Source organism: Alligator sinensis, unplaced genomic scaffold (assembly GCF_000455745.1).
Source record: "Alligator sinensis unplaced genomic scaffold, ASM45574v1 scaffold177_1, whole genome shotgun sequence".
Lineage (NCBI taxonomy): Eukaryota > Metazoa > Chordata > Crocodylia > Alligatoridae > Alligator > Alligator sinensis.
Genome location: NW_005842269.1, coordinates 1,084,435 through 1,104,473, shown reverse-complemented (window position 1 = coordinate 1,104,473; position 20,039 = coordinate 1,084,435). Strand labels below are relative to the sequence as shown.

Below are 20,039 nucleotides of genomic sequence, written 5' to 3'. Positions count from 1 at the left end.
AAGGTAATGTATGTGCCGGGGACTGGGCGGGAGGCTGGGCCCCTGTGGGGAATAGGGGCTGTGGCCGTCTGGGGGGGGCATTCCATGTGCTGTGGGGGGGAGCTGCGCCCTGTGGGGGCCAGGGAACCCACCCCTCCTGAGCAGCCCCCCCACAAGGTCCCCCACAGTCCCTCCAGAAATTGCCCCACACCTACCCACACACCAACCCACATCCCTCCACACACACCCGCCTTCCCCAACATCCCTTCCCACCCCCTTCCTGCAAACACCACATCCCCCATCACACACCCATCATGTGCGAAGAAAACCAAAAGTACACATCAACACATATGGGTATTTAGAATTTATTTTATCATGATGATAGAGTCACTGGTAGGCTTCCACACTGCTTCAACATTGTAAATATACCGATAAAACATTGCCCAACTGATTGCTCTCTCTCTCTCTCTAGATACATATGTGTGTATGTTTGTCTGCATGCGTGTGTGTGTATAGAGTGGTCTTTTAATTGTGGAAAAACATGGATTTGGGGGTATTTTTCAAAATGGATTTGGGATGCTGCTGCAGCAGTCCAGCTGGCACAAGGGGTAGTGTCCCCAGGTACCAAGTGGCTGGGCCCCAGAATCTCCTGACAGCGAGTGCCCCTGAGCTGCTTGTCAGGGCCGTTTTTTTGTACGGATGGGGCCAGGACAGGACGACTTTTTATACTGCTGGGGACAGCACAGGTGCTGGCCCTGGGTTCTAGCTCCCCCTGGCTGCAGATTCAGGAGGAGCCAGGCAGGGTTATTTTGCCTCAAGTGGCACAATTTGCTCCATAACAAAGTGCATGTCCAAGCACGTGCGCGGAGGCAAAAAGTCCTGGCTCAAATTTGCACCGCTTCTATTTGAGCTGCTGCAAGTGCATGTGCTTGCATGTGTGGATGTGCCCAATGGGTGCAGGACTCTAGAAATACTGTCACAGGATTTGACTAAATAAAAAAACCCCAACAAGATAGGCAGTTTAGGTCAAGGTGAGTTTATTGTCCATACAGCATGCCTAATACCACCAAAACACTTTTCTTAAAACCATCTTTAAACTAGTCAAAACAACAGGTTATTAATAAAAATGACTTAACACTGAACAGAGAAGACCTTTTAAAAGGTAACTGAAACTACACTGTATCAGAATCTTATCCATCAAAAAAAAACAATCTCACATACTTTCTACATACTTTTTGTTTACGCTGATCATGTCTACTACCGCACTCTCTAGCATCCCCTGACCATATAAACATCCGCGCCTCTTAAAGAGCACATTGTGAGAGAATAACATTGAATTGATATGGCATCACACTCGTTAAAGCAAAAAAAAAAAAAAAAAAAAAGGTTTGAGAACAGAAACTGTGCAACTGAGAGTGATTACTGAGGTACATGATAAAATGGTAATAAACATAGTGGAAAAAATCCAGTGGCCAGGTGATTTGCTGGCATCTAAAGAGCTGTCCAATTATTCAAGCAAAGATCAGCAGCATTAAATGGGGATAACAGCACTTCCATACCATGAAGAGATGTTGGAAAGACAAAATATCTTAGAATTTATATGGCACGCAGATACTATGGTGATGGAGCTTACAGAAGGTAGAGACTTATACCAAATATTTGGTTAATTATGACAAATGTGTACCATTATGTGCACCATAATATAGTGAACCCTCAAAGATACAATCTCCAGAATATATTTTTCCCTAAATTGGTCTGTAGAAAAATTACAGATTCTTGATGCTAGACATAAAACAACATTGTTTGTCCTGTCATCAGCTTAATATGAAAGTTGTGCATAGGTCTGATAGCTCTCATTTACATGATATTGTCAAGTTTAGGGCCCAGATTGTACGTACTTTCTACGTTGCATATTTTAACACATCATAATTTTTTCCCCTTGATTCCAAATGCATAGTAAATGTTTTAATGTATCATTGCACCATCCAGCATATTTGTTTATTTGTTAAAATTTACTTTAGATATGGCAGGCCATGCAAGACAAAATTGTGCACATGGGCTGCAATTATAGATGGCAGGTACGCATACTGTTTATGCATGTTTGTCTTGCGTGACAATAGAATTGCGCCGAGTGAGACTGAACATAATCCTTGCTTAAAAGATGAAGCAAAATTGGAGTGACCTTTCCAGGGCAGGTGCCAGTACATCTGGAACCAGCTTGGCTGCAGGAACTGCCGGAGGAAAGGAGAGCATCCATTTATCCACCTATCAGGCATCCAATCCTAGACTGGCTGCTGACCACGATTAAAGAGCCCAGTCTGCTCCATCACGAAGAGCACCCTAGAGGGGGGTACTAGTCTTACCCCTGGAGGAGAAAATGCCACCAAAAGGTTGTACTATTACAACCTTTAAAGAAATACATTATTTAATTCTACCATTCTGCAGTAAGCATCAGTTTTAAAAGAACACAAAGGTACTAACAACCCTGTAATATAAGATCTCATGGTCTAAGGACTTGACCCATTGAACATACAAGCAAACTTATATAAGAGACACAGACTTTAATGGAGACACACACATCAGTAATGTACTCCCATGCAAAAGAGTTTGCAGGATCAGGCACTACATAATGTCCTATTGTAATTTGGATGTTATTTGCCATCCATGCAAAAAACCTACGGAATTGAGTACAAGAGAAAACTGGCAATGTGATTCAAACTTAAACTGTGAGGGGTCACGGAATTTCAGTGGCCTCTTCTGTTTTGGTAATTAATTCTTGGTTTGGGAATGAATTGTATTAATTTTCCCACTTGGAGAATTCTCTCAAAGTTGGTGTGTTTAGAAATAAAAGGAAGCCTCCTGTACTGTGTGCGGGGGTCCTGTAAAAGGAAGCCTCCTGTACTGTGTGTAGGGGTCCAGAACGGTGTAATGAATGTCATGGTTTCAGCCTGCCCATGTGCTCAGATCTGCATAAAACATACCCTTGTGCCTTCCACTGAAGTTTATACAGCTAGTCATGGGTGGCAGGACCTGGCTGCACAGATCTGCCTGTATTAGAAGGGTCTTGAGGATGAACCCCCAAAGAAATTATAAACACCAGAAGTTGTGTTAATCATTTGGCAGACAGCATTCATCCCTCTGAGTCCATAGTGGAACCATGCCTTGCATGATGGTAAGAGGAGCTATGCTCCAAAAAGTGCTGTCTTTTGAATGAAATGAAAAATCAGGGGCTTGACCACTGTGGTTATTAAGGATCCCATGACCCTTTTCCCAATTATCCTTGCTGTCCTGGCCAAATTCCACTGTGGGTAATTATGGTCCATTCTGCTGACCTACATTCTCCCTATAGTTTCTATTCTACAAGCAGTTGTTTAGTCGTGCTAGCACACAATGACTGCCATGTTCCAGGCCAAAAGCAAATGAAGTGATCCCTATAAACACACATGGCCAAATGCTGTGCTGACTTACAGCGTACAGCGCAATTAAAATCAATGGAGTTTTAAAGAGTACAAGTCAGGACAGAATGTGGTCCACAATCTACAAATCACTGTGATATACTTTCATATGAAATATAATATGTACCATTTTAAGTTCTTATAAGTAGCAGGGCTGTACAAAAATGAGCTATTTTGTGGTTCCAGAATCTTACTTTTCATGATTTTTTACAACATGATTATTTTGCATCAGAGCAGACTGAATTTCTGAGTTTCACCAATTTTTAATGTGAAAAATCATCTTTGCAGTGACAAAATGTACAAGTTACAGTTCTGAAAATGGCAAGGATTTTGCTCACAACTAAACAAACACCATGGAGCAAAAGGTCCAGTCCTCCCTTAAAAACAGCCCTCTATTTTTCTGCCAAAAAATGTAACATGCTATGGGTTTTTGATTTTCTTGCAAAATTGGACTATTTCACAAAATCAAACAATCTCAAGTCTCTCAGACTCTGATATTGCAAACTCCTTCCCATGGCAAAGCCATCTACAGTCACATGGCGTGCCACTGAAAGAACGTGTGGGAATGCGACCTAGGTTTGTTTTCAAGTTGCATTGAGACTATTTGCCATAGCGCCAATAAGCTGTCTTTTATTACAATATACATTGTTGAAAGTATGTAAAATCTGGGACTTGAACAGCTTGGCAATATTAGACCGTTTGTTTTATTTTTTGACACTCAGCCCCTAAGAGAAGACTGCTGGGCCTAATCCTGTCATCTATACTCAGGGAAAACTCTCTCTGATGACAGCAGGACTAGGCTGTTCCAAACCCACTGCAAATTAAAGGCCTGATTATGCTACTGAATGGTTGCACTGCTATGAGTAGGGACTTACCTAAAACATGGTGGAAGTTCGCAGTGCAGCAGCACCTTTAATCTCGTTCTTTTTGATGTGTGCCCCCCGTCAGGTGGCCGAGAGGCAAAACCATGGCATTAATTGCCTCTCAGCACCTCAGCAGCAGGGAAGCGGGAGGGGTATGGCAAAAACAGTGAAATTAAAGGTACCACTATGCTATGAACTTCTGCCATGATTTAGTTAGGTCCCTAGTTATGATTAGGCATAATGATTTCCAAGGGCTCAAATATAACCTAGCTAATTATGAGTATGAGGGATAATACTGTGGATGGGGAAGCAGGCACCAGACCTGCCACATCCCCTCTCTGCGCAGGTGGCTGGGAAGGGGCAGAGACTTAGCTTCACCATCCCAATGTGATTATCAGGGTAGCTGCACTGGTGCATCAGGAGCTGTGCAGTGCACTGTATACAGACCTGATGCAATTTAGACCCTTTCTGCAGCACAGAGGAGACCAGGAGAACTGTGGCTCTGAGGATGCTGCTCCTGGGGCAGTGTAACAATGCAGACAGGCTGCCAGTCACAATCCAGCTCCATGGGACAACTTATTGTGATAAAAATCACACCAGGCAAAAGGTACTATTTCCCACTGGTTAGTGCATTTGAACAGTCATTTGCACCTGGGCAAAAGTGGATGTATGATGCTACCAACTCCATTTTTTCCACTTGTGCAGTTGTAACACTTGACACTCATTTTGCTCAAGCACAGATGACAGCAGTGGAGAATCGGGTCACAAGCACTTCCAGGATTGAGGCTTAAAGGGGGAAGTCTTTGCTGAACAGGTCCTCAAGTTAATGTATTTTTTCCACTATGAAAAGGATACCTAAGACCGATAGGGAGCCGATGCCCCTGCATTCTGCAATTGTTCCCCAACACAACTGAAGAAACTATGCTTTGTCCAAAAAAACACAGGCTTCAGCTGCCTTTTACACTGACCATTCCATGAGGCTCCCAGCAGAAAGAAAACTGTAAATTGTGAGGTATTGTGAAAATGGGAACCATTTTTTGTCCAGTAAACCTGAGGTAAATATACCGTCTTTGCAGGATGTGATCAGGAAAAATAAAATAAAAAAAATCATGAACACGCTATTAGAAAAAAAACAACAAAACAAACTGTACAGGGCATTTCCAGTAAATCAAAGAACTCATCATATCTCCACTTAACCATCTACTTCAGGATTTGAAATTTAAGCAGTAAAATAATATATTATAAAAATGTTTATAAAATAGCAGCACACTCAGTGAAACAATACAGCTAAGTACTGTTAATGTGAATAAGAATGAAACAAATCATAGCTTCTTAGCAGCGAAAAAAAAAAACCAAAAAACCCCCTTAGATTCTTATTCCATTTTCTACCCTCATCTAGCCAAGTATGGCAGTGTCCATTCATAAAATATTCTTCAAAGTAGCATGTTCTTTCTGGATTTTTATCTTAAAAAATGCAAACATGAACATTTCAACCAACAGCTTCATACTGTCTATTTGCAAACTGTTAATACAATTGTGCAAAAAAAAAAAAAGTTGCCCCAACTCCTTTACCATCTAAATGCCTCTTCTAAACAGATGGAGCAGGAAAAATAAATTCAAGTACACTGAATATACCTTTGTAATAAAATTCATAATCACACATCTTGATGGTTACCATGTCTTATGCACCAGCAATTTTCTTTCATTGTCCATAGATAAACATGCAGGTGGTATTAAGATCCTTCTGTGACATCAGACAATACAAAGAATTATCAGACTTTCATCCGGAATGTCATGACAGGAATGTCATCCGAAGCAGGTGTTGGAATTTCCAGCAACACCCTAACTAATGAAGTACACCAGATACTGGAAAACATCGACTATTAAAAGCTCTATAAGCTTCACTTTTGTGGGTTTTTTCTTTTCTCTCTCTCTCTCTTTTTTTTGTTCAGCACAATTGTCATAAACCATCTCATTTATCCCTTAGGAACAATTTTCAAAGTGCTTTTCGAATGAAATGGTTTACAATAATGCTAACTGTAGACCAGTAAGTTAATGCAATGTTGCAAAATGTCATTTCTTTTTCGAGGGGAGAGGGGAAGACAGGGAAGGATTCAAACAAAATCTCATCTTCTTTAACACAGCGAGGACATGTTAAAAAGGAAGATGGGCAGAGCATCATTTAATTGCCTTTACGCCAAGCTAAGGAGCTGCCAAAAGTTACCCTTGATGTGTAGCATTAGCATTGTGAATGAATGTAATGCTTTCTCAGATGATCCATTGCATCTTGGAATCCAATGTTCGGAGGCGGTTTGACTGGTTGTTTTTAATCAGTGTATTTCCCCCACCTAATGTGAACATTCAGTACTTTGGCTTGGCCCACAGTTGGATAAGCAGGATCACCTTTTTATGCCAAAGATGCTGCTGTGTTTAAAACAAGCCATTTCTGGAGGAAAAATAGGAAGCGATGGGAAGGGAAAAAAAGAAAAAGAAAAAAAGAAAACACCTGCTCTTCCGGCTGGCAAAATAAAGCATCTTCTTTCTTAGGTAGCAGCTACCACAGACAGCAAGAGTAAACACAACTAACATACAGAGATCCAACAAACACTTCTGACTAATAACAGAGGTGACAGATCAGCAAATCTCTTTTGCATTTCATTATGGTTCAACCGCTTCAGGGATCTTTCCCACTTTGCCTTAACTCCTTAATCTATTGCTTTGCAATCTAGTTAAGCCATAAAACCGCACACACAAATCCTTTCTTAAATCTAAAAAAGGGGGGGTGTATGCTCTAGGTCATAATACACAAAAAGTATACTCTACTTTGTTCCCACAAATGCAGGTTTACATTTATCTGGCTACTTCTTTATGCTTTTATAAGCATTTAATATCATTGATACATAATCAAACAGCAATTATCAAATATATTGTGGGATTCCCTTCTGTAGAACATCACAGGCACCAAATGCTTTTTTTTTTAATTATTCAGTTTTTTGTTGTATCTAAAAGAGCTTTAAATACATTCTATGTGGGAGCAGATAAAAAAAAAAGATTTAATAAAAAAAACACACAAAAAGAGGGGGTGAGGAAAGGGGAAGGAGCAAGCATGACTTTTTGTGCTGACGTCCTCACAGGTTGATGTCTCTCACATCTGTAGGAGTGCTGGCCTGGTCCAGTTCATCCACTGTCTTAGAGGGATTGCTTTGCTGTTGCTGCTGCCGGACTTGCCTAAGGTTGCTTACTAGCACTGACTCGATTTGTTCTTGACAAGCTTTAAGGCAGTCCTAAAGAACAGGAAGCAAAAGGGATTTGTTAGTGGATCTTTTCCCACTGTACTAACAAAAGCTGGAAGACAAGTATGAAACATGAAAATCAAGGTGCCATGGCTACACAAATGGAAATTGCGCATTCATCATAGGAGCTGGCTGTGGAGGGAAGCAGGCTATGGATTGCCAGAAGTAACCCCTGTATACACTATGGGTTGAATAAAAGCCAATGCCATGTCTGTTACAGTCCCAGTAACTTACAATTATGCAGGCCTAGACACATGCTGTGTTTACACTGGTGTAATCTGTACTGTTTTTATACAATGTTAAATGCAAGAAGAGCCAGAACACAGATCACCAGCTCCCCCATGCTAAATAACCTTTGCTTTCCCTCAAGCAAATATCTATCCCACAATAAACTGCTGGTATAAGACTGGGCTGCTTTGGTCAGGGATAATCCTAAATTAAGCAGGGGCCAGACTAGAAGACCTTGAGAAGTCCCATTCAGCCCCACTTTCCTATGATCCTATGACACCTCCAGTGGTGTAACTTACACTGATGTAATTTTATCCATAATGTTTCCCAGTGTAATTCTGTATCAGATTTGATAGTCATACTTGAGTAGGGCTGTACACTGTATGTCTGATCTTTTTACATACCAATGTATAAATAATTATAGTAGGATAAATGTGCCTGTCCAGGGTCCCAACTGTCCTGCAAGGAAGTAGGGTCTTTCGGAAAAGGAACTCAGCGTAACTCATTGGCAACCCCCTACACAACAGATGCACATCAAAGGGTAGAAATGCCCCCAGTTACAGTGGAGTTTCTGTGTTCCTTGTGCGGCAGTGTATGGGCTTGTCCTCCCTGCCAAAACAGCTGCATATTTTACACTGAGATAACTGAAGTGTGAGCTGTTCTGAGGTAAAAACATAGTTAAGTCACAGTGCATCACTTCTGCCATAAGGTAAAAGCACAGACCATAAACTTACCATTGGCAAGTAGCTCTTAAACCAGGAGTCACATCAAGTAGCATCCTGGGATTTAATGAGTGTGGTCACAAGCGCCACAGAAATTCAGTTTTGTTTCTCAGGCTCAGACTTGTAATTGGGGTCCTAAGTATAGAAGTATAGGTCACCAAGAAAAGGGAAACATTGCTCCAGATGACACTATGGATAGCTCTGTCCATAATTCAAGTGGCCTAATGTTGTTTCTGTTATAGACCACTGTTTCCAGTAGCTTATAATTTTGCCAAACTTCAGCCATTTGGGCTGAAGTCTTCTGTGCTAATCCTCAGCCTCAGGCTGAATTTTTCTGGGAAAGCCGAAGCAATTAACGCTTTGTCATTTCCAAGAATGAGGCTAAGGAAAACACCGCATCTGTACTGAAGAGAACAGCCTGGATTGCCACCTCACCAATCTTAAAAAGGCTTTCAACCAGCAAGGACACTCCTCCAGAGAGGTAGATCGCACATTTGAAAGAGCCACCTGGATACCACGTGAAGAACTGCTGCAGTACAGAAGAAAACCCCCCACAAATCGCACACCGCTGGTTATGACGTATCACCCATCCCTTGAACCTGTATGGAAAATCCTCAAAAAATTGCAACCCATATTAGAAAGAGACCCTATTCTTAAAAAGATCTTCCCAGAGCCACCCATCCTAGCCTTCAGACAAGCACCGAACCTCGCCAACCTCATCACCAGAAGCAAACTTCCTCAAGCCCAGAACACACCAAAAGGATCCAGACCGTGCCAGGACAAGAAATGCAAAACCTGCCAACACATCTCCACCACCCCCACTATCACTACACCCCACAACAGAGCCATCAGCATCCCAGGATCTTACAGCTGCACCTCCAGAAATGTAATATACCTCATCCGGTGCACCAAATGCCCTGATGGAAAATATGTAGGAGAGACCAGACAACAACTGCGCACCAAAATGAACGCACATCGGAAATCCATCAAAGACAGAAACACTCAATTACCGGTGGGGGCACATTTCTCACAGGAGGGCCACTCTCTCTCCAATCTCTCAGTCCTGATCCTCAAGGGAAACTTACACAACACTTCCCAGAGACGAGCCTATGAGCTCCATTTCATCAACCTGCTGGATACTAGAGATCATGGACTAAACATAGACATTGGATTTTTGATGCATTATAATCTGCCTGGCAACTGACTCCCCAGCCCAGCCCAGCCCAGCCCCTGGCTTCTTTACTTTTCATTCCATCCAGGAAGAGCACACACCAACTGCTGCAGCTTCCTTAGCCTGACGAAGGGTTTTTGAACCCAAAAGCTTGCTTAATAACTATTCTCCAACCATTTGGGTTGGTCTAATAAAAGAGATCAAATTCACCCAAGGAACCTTGTCTGCTAAGGAAAACAGGCACTTTTACAAATGTTAACTAAAATTTCTGACCAATTCTCTGAGGAACTTTAGCACATTCTGGATTTAGGAACCTGGCTTGGAAGAGAGACACTTTCTTGCTGTTCTCATGGAAACAAGTCCAGATTTAGCCAAACCTATGAACATTGTCTTTTGCACAAACTCAGTGTAGCTAGGGAGAAACTTCTGGCTCAACAAGCCTTTGAACCCTCCCACATGGCGCCTTCATTGAACAGGCCCTCCCGAACCACTGTAGTGCAGTGCTGTAGTTCAAAAGAAGAAGTAATAGTTGCTTCTGTCCTCTCAGCCTAGGAGATGGCAGAGGTTGAAGAAAGGTGTAGTGCTCTGTGGCTTGAGGGAGCTAGGCTTTCCCACCCTGTTTCAATATTCTTTTAATGCTTGGGAAGGATGTGCTAGGCAGAGTCTCAGGTCTTCGTTCACTGGTTTTAAGTCTGCATTCTTCAAGGTTGGCCCCAGTGGGAAAGGCCTCAGACTCCTACTTCAAGAGTTAGTTGTCAAGTATCATTCCCCACCCCCTCCCATTTTTACAGATGACAATCCAAGAGTCTGCACCAGAACCGGATAGAAATGCTGGGTATAAAATTCAGGGGACAGATTTTTGGGTACAACTCTCATGGGTGCAGAGGAGCCAAAGACAGCTTTAAGTCACCTTTGCCACTGCCACTTGTGCCCTCCCGGGTCCAAGAGTCCAGCATGGTTCAGGTGGCTTTGGTAGCACGCTGGCAGCCGAGGGCTTTGCCTTTGCTGGCTCTGGGGCCAGGCAGCAGGGAGCTGTACCACTACGCGATTAGACAACCCTCTACAACACACTCTGGACATACCTAGCCTCAGGAGAAGATGGGTGTGCATCAGGGTGACAAAACCTAAGTGTGTTGAGGTACTCCCAGAGATACACCCTGGGGATATGTATCTGGGGTCCGCCACTCTGCTGAAGGGGCATGCCCAGGTTATTAATTTGCCCAAAAATTAAGATTTACCACAGGTACTTCAGTAAAGTAACATAAAACAAAGGGGTTTATTACAAGGGATAACAAATGGTATAAAATGTGAAAAAGTGATCAGATGCTTTGATGACAGATTAAGGTAAAAACAAAACTGACAAAATCTTTATCCTACGTTCAGACTACCACCTAGGCCTCATAAAAATTCCTGTGAAAATCTCCCAGGGTGAGTCTTCCCTCTCTCCGCATCCCCAACCATTACAGTTAGCTCCTTCAGTCGGTGACTTCCAGTCTCCCTCTCCTCTCCAGCTGCCCCTTAACCGTCCCTGCCTCAGGAATAATTCACAGAGACTCACCCCTACTAACCTTTAGGGGTAGCCAGAAAATCCTCCAGAGTGTTTTTGTCTGTGGATCCATGACAATGATGTCTTCACAGTCTACTGAAAGGTGCTTTTCATTTCCCAGGGTCAGCTTTTATTAGGACATATTACTGGACTGTCATTCTTAACATATCCACCTTTTTTGCTACGCACTTTTAATTTCTACTTTTCTCTTTAAATCCATCTCCATATTACATATATTGCAATGATGTGTTTGGAAGATTAGGAGTATAAATAATCACATTTTAGTTATTTAGTGCTAAGTAGTACTGACTACCAACAATTGCACCCAAGACAGTGGGAGAATGGGATGCCCAGAACCTTAAAGAAATCAAGTTAAAGATGTCTCAAGCTGTATATCAAAACTGGATGCCAGTGTTTGGCCAAAATGACTTGCAGTAGCTTGCACAGTGAGTCCCTGGCAGCACCAGGAATGGAATATGGGTCTTTTAACTCATGCCTAAATAACCCTGTATACTGGACAATGTATACATGCAGCACATGGGATCAGACATTGAGCGAACATGTCTCACTGCCCTGGTAGCTGCATTCCAGCAAGCGGTTTTGGTACCTGTGGAGTCTGTGCATCAGCCAGGAGTGGGCAAGCTTGCCCATAATTCTGTATTAAATACTTCTCCTTTAGAAACCCTGCTAGGAGGAGGTTAACAGTAAATCTATACATTGTTACTAACCACAGGCTTTGTGAATCTGTAAAAGACTTACAAAAGATTTCTGCAACACTTCTGCATTGACAAATAATTTTATTTTTATTTTGGGGGAGGAAGATGTTTGTTTGCAGGGGGAACTGACTTTTTTTTTTGTCCAGCTACAGATGCCAAATCTATCTAGGCATTTTACGGTAAGAATCTGTATTGTTTTTATCTTGCTAGGAAGTTCCTTTTATAACCAAGAGATTGATCATTTAAAGGCAGGGACCTGATAATTTGCTTGGCTTTTCTTCCAAATGATATTGTAGATACAAATTTTCAGAAATTCAGACCATCAGATGGTTTTACAAGCATCTGTAGTGTTTCACATTCTCAGTTTTTACTGATTTTCACTGATAAATCCCTTGATTTTTTTGAAGTCATTCAGTTTTTACTGATTTACACCCGTTTTTTAGTTCAAATCCCTGTTGACTGGCATGAGTGGGGAATGGTCCATTCCCCACTCCTGCTGGTTAACAGGGATTAGAACTGAAAAATGGGTGGTGCTGGTAAGCTAAAAGTGCCGCTGTGCCGGTTACCTGAGGCACAAGTTTCTGGCTGGACAGGGGAGGGCAGTGGCCATATGTGGAGCGGGAGTGGCACTGGCTGTATGGGTGCCAGGGGAGGGTGGCTTGAGCCACTGCCTGGGGGCACAGGGCTCCCAGCTCTGACCCCAGTTGGGGTGGGATGGGTCGCGGGAATTGCTCCCGGAACAGGTGGGTCTGAGCTGCACCCTGGTGGCTCCAGCTTCAGCCCTGCCCTGGGCACTGGGAGCTGTTAGGGTCGGGTCCCCACTACTCCACATCCGGCCGCGCACCACTTTCCCCTTCCCCCAAACGCCAGGGCAGCCCAGCAGCAGGCTGCTACATAAGGGGGAAGGGGTACAAACGCAGCCAGGGAAGAAAGGCAGGGCACAGCACCATGTGCTTGCTGCCGCTGATCCAGGGGCACATGCCCCCCAGGAAGAGCCCAGCCCAGGTTCCCCCAGCCCGCAGTCCTCCCAGGGGGTGCATAGCAGCATGAGCTGCACCCTCCGCCCAGCAACCACTGTCAGCTCCCCTCACTTTTCTCTCTGCTGTAGCCCCAGGAGTGGCCGATGGGCTGAGCCGTGCCCCTCCCCTAGTCCCAGCCTTACTCCATCCCTTCCTCACCTCCAATTTTCCCCCCGATTTAAACTGATTTTTCCCCCTTTTCTTCCTTCTATCCTGATTTCATCCCAGTTTTTATGTTTCGAAGATCAACACTGAAAAATTCCCGGATTTTTTTTTTTTAAATAAAAACTGAGAATGTGGAACACTATATATCTGTTATGAACATTTCTCATTGTGAGACAGTAGAGGTAATGTACTGCTCTAAAATTCATGAAGGTGAACAGGATTATGTAAAATAACCCATTCCCAGGGAAGCAGCTACCTGTAATTTGCTTGTAGCAACAGAATTTGCTTTCTGTTTGTGGTTATTTTCCAGTTTGTACAAGCAGCTGCCGATATGTTTGAGTTCCTGCGATGAGATCTAAGTGAATTCATATAATCTAAAGTAGATTTGGGAGACAGTTTAGACAGAGGGAACAACCTACCAGGTGTTTCCTTCTTTTACGCATTTGCCAAAGGACCCTTGACTGAAGCCAAAAACATCTGATATGGTGTTCAAAGAGTTTCTCATGCTACCTTGGTAGAGGTCCAAGGTTTAGCCTCAAGCCACACAGTTGTTCATCAGCATGGATGGACCGGCCCAAATGAGAAGGCTGTAAACTCTGTACAGCTCCCCATCACTCCCTGCTTATTACTACCTCTTTCCAGTCACATTAACCATCCCCCCAGGCTATGACACTCTTTTTCACTTAAATCAGTGATAAGATGCTGTAAGACTAAATCCATAAATAAAAAGCATAACTGGAAAAATGAGTGAAGATATTGATTTTCAGACTTTACATCCATATTGCACTTTTCATGTAAGGACCTCAGTCTGCTTTTAAAACATTAAGAAACAAAATTTCAAAACAGCAAGTCCTTCTGAAAAGAAAATAGACATTTGTACAAGAAAGTACCTTTATGAAGGTTTAATAAGGCAATTTCCCCACGTAAATAGGGAGTTGCATGTAGCTAAGGCCTGAAAATCTAGACCTAGATACATCAGTTTCAAAACACCCATTTTATTTTACCACGTATGTTTTAAGACTAGGAATGTATAAGAACCACAATAACCATTCAATTTAATCCATGCAGAGCACAGAATCTTTTAACCACTTAATATTTAAAAGGGACAACATCACTGTCCTCCATTTCAGGTGAACCCAATGGAGTAACGCAGGCCACAGCAGAATCCTGAGTTTGTGAGGATGATAGTATTTGTGTTATATCTAGCTCTGGTTTAAATCACCAGGGATCATCAGGGCAACACAACACTGTGGAACAACTATCAGCCAATTGTATATCATGATTTAACAACTTAAAAATTATTTTAGTAATCAAAGTAGCAAGTTTTTTTTATTTCTCCAGGTCTCTGAAGCACCTGTGTTTTGGATTCAGTGTTTACCAAAATTAAAATTGTAGGGCCTTCTTCATCAGAGAATACAGGTGCCTAACACTTCTACTGTAGAAGGGAATCTCACCCTAAAATCCAGGGAATCTCATTCTAAAATCTCTGGTGATGAGTTGGTCCACTAAAAGATGTTAGCTCACCTCACAAATCTTGCTTCTTGCACGCTCCCTGGACTGACATAGTTACAACAACACTACAATTGAAATCTCTAGCCTATATAGCTGAGAACATAATGTTTGGTTGGTACCTGCCCAGGGGTGTCTGCCTGAACTGGCAGACATCCTGAAAGAGCAGCTATGAAAAGAGCAAACTGCCCCATACTCATGTCAGTGAGATGTTAAGTGTTATGGAAGGAAGTAGACAGCTGATCCTATTATAAAGATCTGCCTAATAATGTTTTCTTCCTTTGGAGTATCAAAATGGAAGAACTTGTTCATGGGTGGAGCTACTGCTCTGGCCTCTCTCCGATTTGACCTTTATTCCTTCCCAAAGTCACTGGCAAAGCACAGAGATAAAAACAACCCAGCAGGACCAATAATCCAGCCTTTCCCATAGCACATGGGCTTTTTCCTTAAAGTTTGCTATTGATTCCTTGACTTTATACATCATTTATTTCTGGCTTTTATTTTTAACAGTGCTTATTTAACTATGCCTGGCAAAGAGAGCTAGGGACTAGTGCTCTATAAAGTAAAATGAAATGAATAAATAGAAGTCCTGCCATTTTCAGGAAATGCTAGGGAATTTCCTGTTATATGTCACATGGATCAACTTCCTCATTTTTTTTTTACGGTCTAGTAGCTTGAACTATTAAAATAACTCAGGTGGTTTCCATTCCACAGTTTTATTTTCACTGCAGTATGTGCAGATCTAAAAGAGCAATTAACTTTTTGTCTGAAATGTAAGCAGCCTTGAGCAATTTATTCCAGTTTTAAAAAAACCCCAAGAAAACAAATACATAAAGCTGATAAAGTGCAACTTCTGAGTCATGCTGGAAACTCAAATAATGAAAACTAATAAGGGAGAAATACACTTATTTCAAATACACTTTGAGGAAAAGCAATGTGCAGACTTTGAATCTGCAAGCATGACATTTTTTTTTAACCCAATCTTATGTATTGGGAAAAGCCATAGACTAGAGCACCAGGGGCCAACCTTTAGGGAGGTGTGCTTCACACCCTCCGTGAGTGCTACTCCCATCCTCCTCTCCTGTCTCATCTGCTCCTCTGCTTTCTGTTTCCTGCCCTATCTGTCACTGTGCTGCCAGTCCCCTCTCCTCCCGATCTGCCATGTGTTATACACCGAGGCTGCCTGAACCACTTGTGAAACACATGCCTCAGGCTAACCATCCCTGCTGTAGAGGATTAATTTATTTAACTTTTCAGCATCAATTTAATACAGGTTCTCTTTGATGCATTCTCTCTTCCTGTATTTCCTTTTTTAAACCTAAATAAGTTTTTAAAGCTATTATGAAGCTGTTTGCATCTGCCAATCTGCTCTGCAAGCCTCCCGTAGTAGTCTGGAAACAGGGTCCAACTCTGCTGTGCTGACTCAAGTCTTGCATGGTGCTCAGAGCCTTCAATTCCTATGAGCTAAGAACATGCAGGAGGCACACGGCACCTTTCAGGAACAGGCCAATTAACCTGAAATCATATTCTGACTCAGTGAAATATAGAAAATGATTTTATATTGCTTTATAACCTGGGTTTTATTCTACAGTCATTGCTTAAACCACACATCCATGCCTTCTCTTTGGGTTGTATCCAAAGCCCACTGAAATCCATAGTTTCTTTGAAGTGGCCTCTACAGCACACTATTTATCCTCATTATACAGTGGGAGGCAGTAGCACCATCTTTGCTTCTCTAGAATCACAGAAAAAGCCACTTTCCTCAAATGCTAAATAAGAAACTTTATCAGCCGAAAAAGAACTACTTTGTTCCAAAATCGTTTCTTGTTCTCTCTTGCTCACTCTCCCACTGAAGAGTATCTTAGAACTTGGTCTAGCTCACCTTCTTCCTAGCTGACTGTGACGGAAAATGCACAGGCTGCACTGCTTTTTCACTGAAGACTAGACAAGCATCACCAGACTCATTTTGCTGCCACCAGTGGTATGAACTGTCAGCCCCTACTGGGTCAGGGTGAATCCACACTGGCCAGAGTGCAGCCAGTGCCATCAGGTCCCAATTCCTTCTGGGAGGTACCTTACCCCTTTCAGGAGTGATGGTGATGAGATGCAGCCCTCCTTAGCTACCTGTCCGTGGGAACTTCAGTTTAAATTTTTCCTATGTCCTTCCACTTCCTGGGGGCAGCCTGGGCTGGGAGCAGAAATATTACAAGAAAGTCTATCCCAGCAAGTTTTCCAGTGTGATTTTTTTTTTTTTTGAGCAAAGATGAGATTTAGAGAAACACTTGGGTTTATGGAAACTGATCTGAACCTCAGAACCTTTTTACTGTCTGCCCATCAGATAATCAATGAGAAAATACATCTGGGAACAGTAAAAATGGACTGTGCGTTCTATGGAACATTGTCTAAGAAACAATCCAGCAACTGCAAGCCTTCTGTTTTAACATCACTGAGGGATTCAGTTTATGCCAACGTCAGCATATTAAAACCCTTCACCAGATCCTAGCCTCACCGAACAATTTTCTGCACAAAGAAACCAGTGCAAAGTACCCCCAACAAATGCTTTGAATACAATTCTGCGCTCTTTTTTAAATAAAAGATCACTTCTGTTAAACATTTTTATCAGAGAAATGAGGAATTACTTAAGACAGGTCACATTAGACTTCAGAGGCCTAATGAGAAATGAATGATTAAATGGTCAGAACAGCTAAAACACTTGCCACCAATCTATGCTGGTGATCCTGGCACTGCCAGCTTTGCAATGTCACTAATGTCACAGTGGGAGAATTTCAGAAAATCCTTTGTGCAGTCAACCTGGCTAGATAAACCATGAGGCTATTTTGGAGTGCCATTCAAATCCAACATCTACAATCAAACCACAGCATTTTTGCCCTGTCACATAATTAGCCAAAGAACAACATTTCAATGTGCTTTTTATATTAAATGATCTAAAAGACATCCCTGAGCTGTAACTACAGAGTCTTTTGTTTGCATGATTACTTCACATTCCCTGCCAAGACCCAGCAGCTTAAATCCAAACTGTGGATGCTTTGGTGAGTGATACAACTCAGCAAGCCAAAAACACTGGAAAATTCTCGGGTCATCTCCAGGCAAAAAAAAGAGAAGGTTTTCTCAACCCAGCCAAGTCAGTTTGTCAGTTTCCTGCCATTTGTCTGAGGCCTTCACACAACTGAGATATACATTTAAAAAAAAATAAGAATATACTAATATAAAGTCTAAAATATTAGCAAGGGGGATTCAAGGCAGATGCCATACTGGAAGCAGTCTTTTAATTTATTTTTAAAGTGGATCTGAGATTTTCAGATTAACCAGGTCTCTTCATTATGATTCTAAACCACTTGGAGATTTCCAGGTGAAACAGAAATAGAAGTGTGAATTACCACTATAAACTGTAAGAACCACCACCACAACAACAATGATACAGACTATTATACTTTATTAAAATATGATTCCTAGAAAAGCTATCATAATTGTGTAGCATTGGACAAAGTTAAATCCAGGCAGTGTGTGTGCGTGAGGGAATATTTGCTACCCTTTATCAATGTCTCCTGTCAACTTGGAACAGGTCAGACATCTGCAGTGGTGTAGGCTGGGGCAAGCCTCCAACCAGATGATCGTAGTCTATCACTGGTCTCTGGGATCTGACAGCTATGTTTGTGAAGTAGAGCTCATTACTTGGGGGCCTCACTTCCTCTGCGAGCTGGCTCGCTCTCCCAGCCCTGCACCCTTCTCTATATTTATGAATGGATTTGACGGAACTCCACTATTAGCCTACAGTGTAACTGCATCACCCCATTGTTACTAAACACGCACAGCACTCACTGGGGAACAAAAAGCTGAATGAACTACAGCAGCTGCCAACTCAGGCAAAGACAACTTAGGAAACTATCTCATTCTTCCTTTCTTTTGAGGCTATTTTGTCTCTTGTTTCCATGCATACAAAATGTGGTCTGCAACAAATAAGGCAGGATAGGACATAGCAAGTCCTGTTACATGGTTCCAAAACCATAGGCCTTAAACACTACAAAAGGGGGCATAAATGGGGTATGTGCTGTAGAAACGATGCTCCAATGCTGTCCATTCTAGACAGATTTCCAACGGATGCTCCATGATTTTATATTGCCCTTCCACAAAAATATAAGTCTAGAATGGGGGCAACTTCAAACTGCAGTGAGAGAGATCTGGAGATCTCTGCAAGGATCTGCGTGAAAATACTTTCCAATCAAAGAAAAAAAAACCTGACATTAAAATACAGAGTAGATTTAATACAGTACCTCTTTCGGTAAGGTATTGGCCTTGACCAGTTTTTCAGAAAAGTTCGACTCCTTTTTTGGCACTTAAATATACACCCAATTTTCCAAAGCCCACAGCACTTGGCAGCTCCAATGGTGACATCTATGAAAACAATTTCTAAAGAGTGTGGGCACCCAACATGGAACCCAGTACACTGAGCTGTCCTGGAAATCAGTCATCTGTTTTAGTGCCAAAATAAGTTCTTTGGAAAATGAGTTCTTTGGAAAATCTTATCCTGATTTCAAGTGTTAAACTCTACGGAAAATGCAGTCCTCTCTGTTTACAGCCGTTATCACCATGGAGCTCTGCCCTGGCTGCCCTCTAGGTGCTATTGCAATATAAATGTGGATTAGTAACAATAACAGTTGGCTTAATTGAGGATATGACTTTGTCGCCTTTTGTCACATAACAGGATGTTGAAGGATGATAAATACCAAGCTGAAGGATGTGCATATTTTGAATAAGTGCTCCTACCTAAACTTTAAGTTCCAGGACACTAATAGCCAGATTGTTACAGGTATGTTTAAGCACCCACCTTCCCCTGATGTAATTGCCTTTATTGAATCAATGGGAGTTAGCTACCTAATTACACCTTTAGAATCAGGGCCAAACTGCCCAGAGTTAAGAAGAAATCTCCCCCTAGTGGCAGGCTCTTAGACAGCCTTATGGCCTATATTACTATAGCATCCAATCTTTTATAACCTTAGTCCACTAAGAAGCAGGAAAGGACAACAGTCCCCATTTTACAGAGAAGACCTGAGGCTCAAAGAAATTAAGTGACTTGCCTAAGGAAGCCTGCGGCAGAGCCGCGCCTTGAACAACACCTCTAAGTTGGCACCTGAAAGACTGGGCCAGCTCTATTCTCAGCTCAAAGGCTTATGCTGCAAGGTTTCTTGTATTATCCCTCTGAAGCATCTGTTGCTACTGGAAACGGGATAGTGCTCTAGAAGGAATGCTGGGTTGGTCTAGAATGGAAATTTTTATCTTTTTAAGTTGTTTATTTTTCCATTGCAGTGATCCTTCAAGAGATGGACAGAGAGTCCAACTTACTTCCCGTGGGTT

General features: G+C 42.2%; 1 protein-coding gene across 2 annotated transcripts in view; it reads right to left on the bottom strand.

The window, feature by feature from the left end:
- Window positions 1-20,039, bottom strand: part of CCND2 (cyclin D2) — an 86,852-nt gene that overhangs the window by 34,020 nt on the left and 32,793 nt on the right. For both annotated transcript variants that reach the window (XM_025209104.1, XM_025209105.1), the window contains exon 6: window positions 7,430-7,581. In XM_025209104.1, coding sequence (XP_025064889.1) covers window positions 7,430-7,581 — 152 coding nt within the window. The remainder of the gene's footprint in view (window positions 1-7,429; window positions 7,582-20,039) is intronic.